The sequence below is a fragment of the Aplysia californica genome, unplaced genomic scaffold (genome assembly GCF_000002075.1).
Source record: "Aplysia californica isolate F4 #8 unplaced genomic scaffold, AplCal3.0 scaffold00373, whole genome shotgun sequence".
In the NCBI taxonomy this organism is placed as follows: Eukaryota; Metazoa; Mollusca; class Gastropoda; order Aplysiida; family Aplysiidae; genus Aplysia; species Aplysia californica.
Genome location: NW_004797643.1, coordinates 11,848 through 12,962, shown reverse-complemented (window position 1 = coordinate 12,962; position 1,115 = coordinate 11,848). Strand labels below are relative to the sequence as shown.

The following is a 1,115-nucleotide window of genomic DNA, read 5'->3' as shown; positions in this document are numbered from 1 at the left end:
CGAGGTCAGCGGGAGACAACAAACACAGATGTGAGCGGCCGGCCTCCCCCCCAAGGCCGCCAGACGTGGGCACAAGGGGCGTTCACTCGCGGTGAAAATCTGGGGATTGGCGCGGGGATTACTTACACTTACACTAACAAGGTCAAAACTGATGGGTCAGACCCATGGCGACCTAAAGTAGTATGAACGCAGTGGTCAGGACCAAACTAATGGGTCAAACTGATGGGTTAGGCATAGTTGGCGTACGATTGATATGTGTTTTAAGGCGTTCGCAACTGGGCAAGGTCATCATAATTATGAGCGCACGGGACGCAAGTTAGTAGTTTTCACGGTAGTTCACAGCACGCCTTGGTTTTACCCTGTAAAGTCGGAATTGTTGAAGTTGAGTACTGGACACACGCACACTCTGTTGTTTGGTTGTGCTTTCTTTCGTTTTAGAAAGTTTTACGGCATTTACAACACAAATGGGTCATTCAAGGGAAGGAGTTCCGCAGAGGGCCGGTCAACCAACAACACCTAGATCTAACCCTAACCTTAACTTTAACCCTAATCCACACTTTTGTATAGTTTGCTCAGTGGACCTTGTCACGATAAGTGCAGGCCCTCTGCAGAACTCCTCCCCATTTAAGAGTCAACGATTAGAGCCATTACTACTAGAGAGTAACTTACAAAGAAAAGAAGAGATGAGAACGATAGATGTTTGAGTTGGACAGGATCGAAAAAGGGCACAAACCACATCAGAGCACCCACCCGCCAACCACCCACTGTCTCACCTGGCCTACCAGCGGCAGATAGAACACAGAGGATGAACGTGCCGGCTTGTGATGAGCCCCACGGGAAAATATTCCACAAAGTAGTGACGTCATAGCGGTCAGGGCAATAGCGATCACAAAACGACGACGATGATGACGACGAAGAGGAAGATAAGACCACAGAGACGATAATGGTGGTGGCAGAAAGGCACAGAGTGGCAATGTAACTGACCAGCTGAATGAACAAAGATAGAATTTACTCACAACTTGAGGGAAACTACTCAACACAAACTCCCCCTTCCCACATTCACCTTGCTTCCGAAAAACATAACAACCCCCAAAAAGCAATAACAAAATACAAAC

General features: G+C 47.7%; 1 protein-coding gene across 1 annotated transcript in view; it reads right to left on the bottom strand.

The window, feature by feature from the left end:
- LOC101851136 (breast cancer anti-estrogen resistance protein 1) overlaps positions 1–1,021 on the bottom strand; it is a 30,204-nt gene extending 29,183 nt beyond the window's left edge. The window contains exon 1 of the mRNA XM_013085430.2: positions 774–1,021. Coding sequence (XP_012940884.2) covers positions 774–866 — 93 coding nt within the window. The 5' untranslated portion in view covers positions 867–1,021. The remainder of the gene's footprint in view (positions 1–773) is intronic.
- Positions 1,022–1,115: the final 94 nt, after the last annotated feature.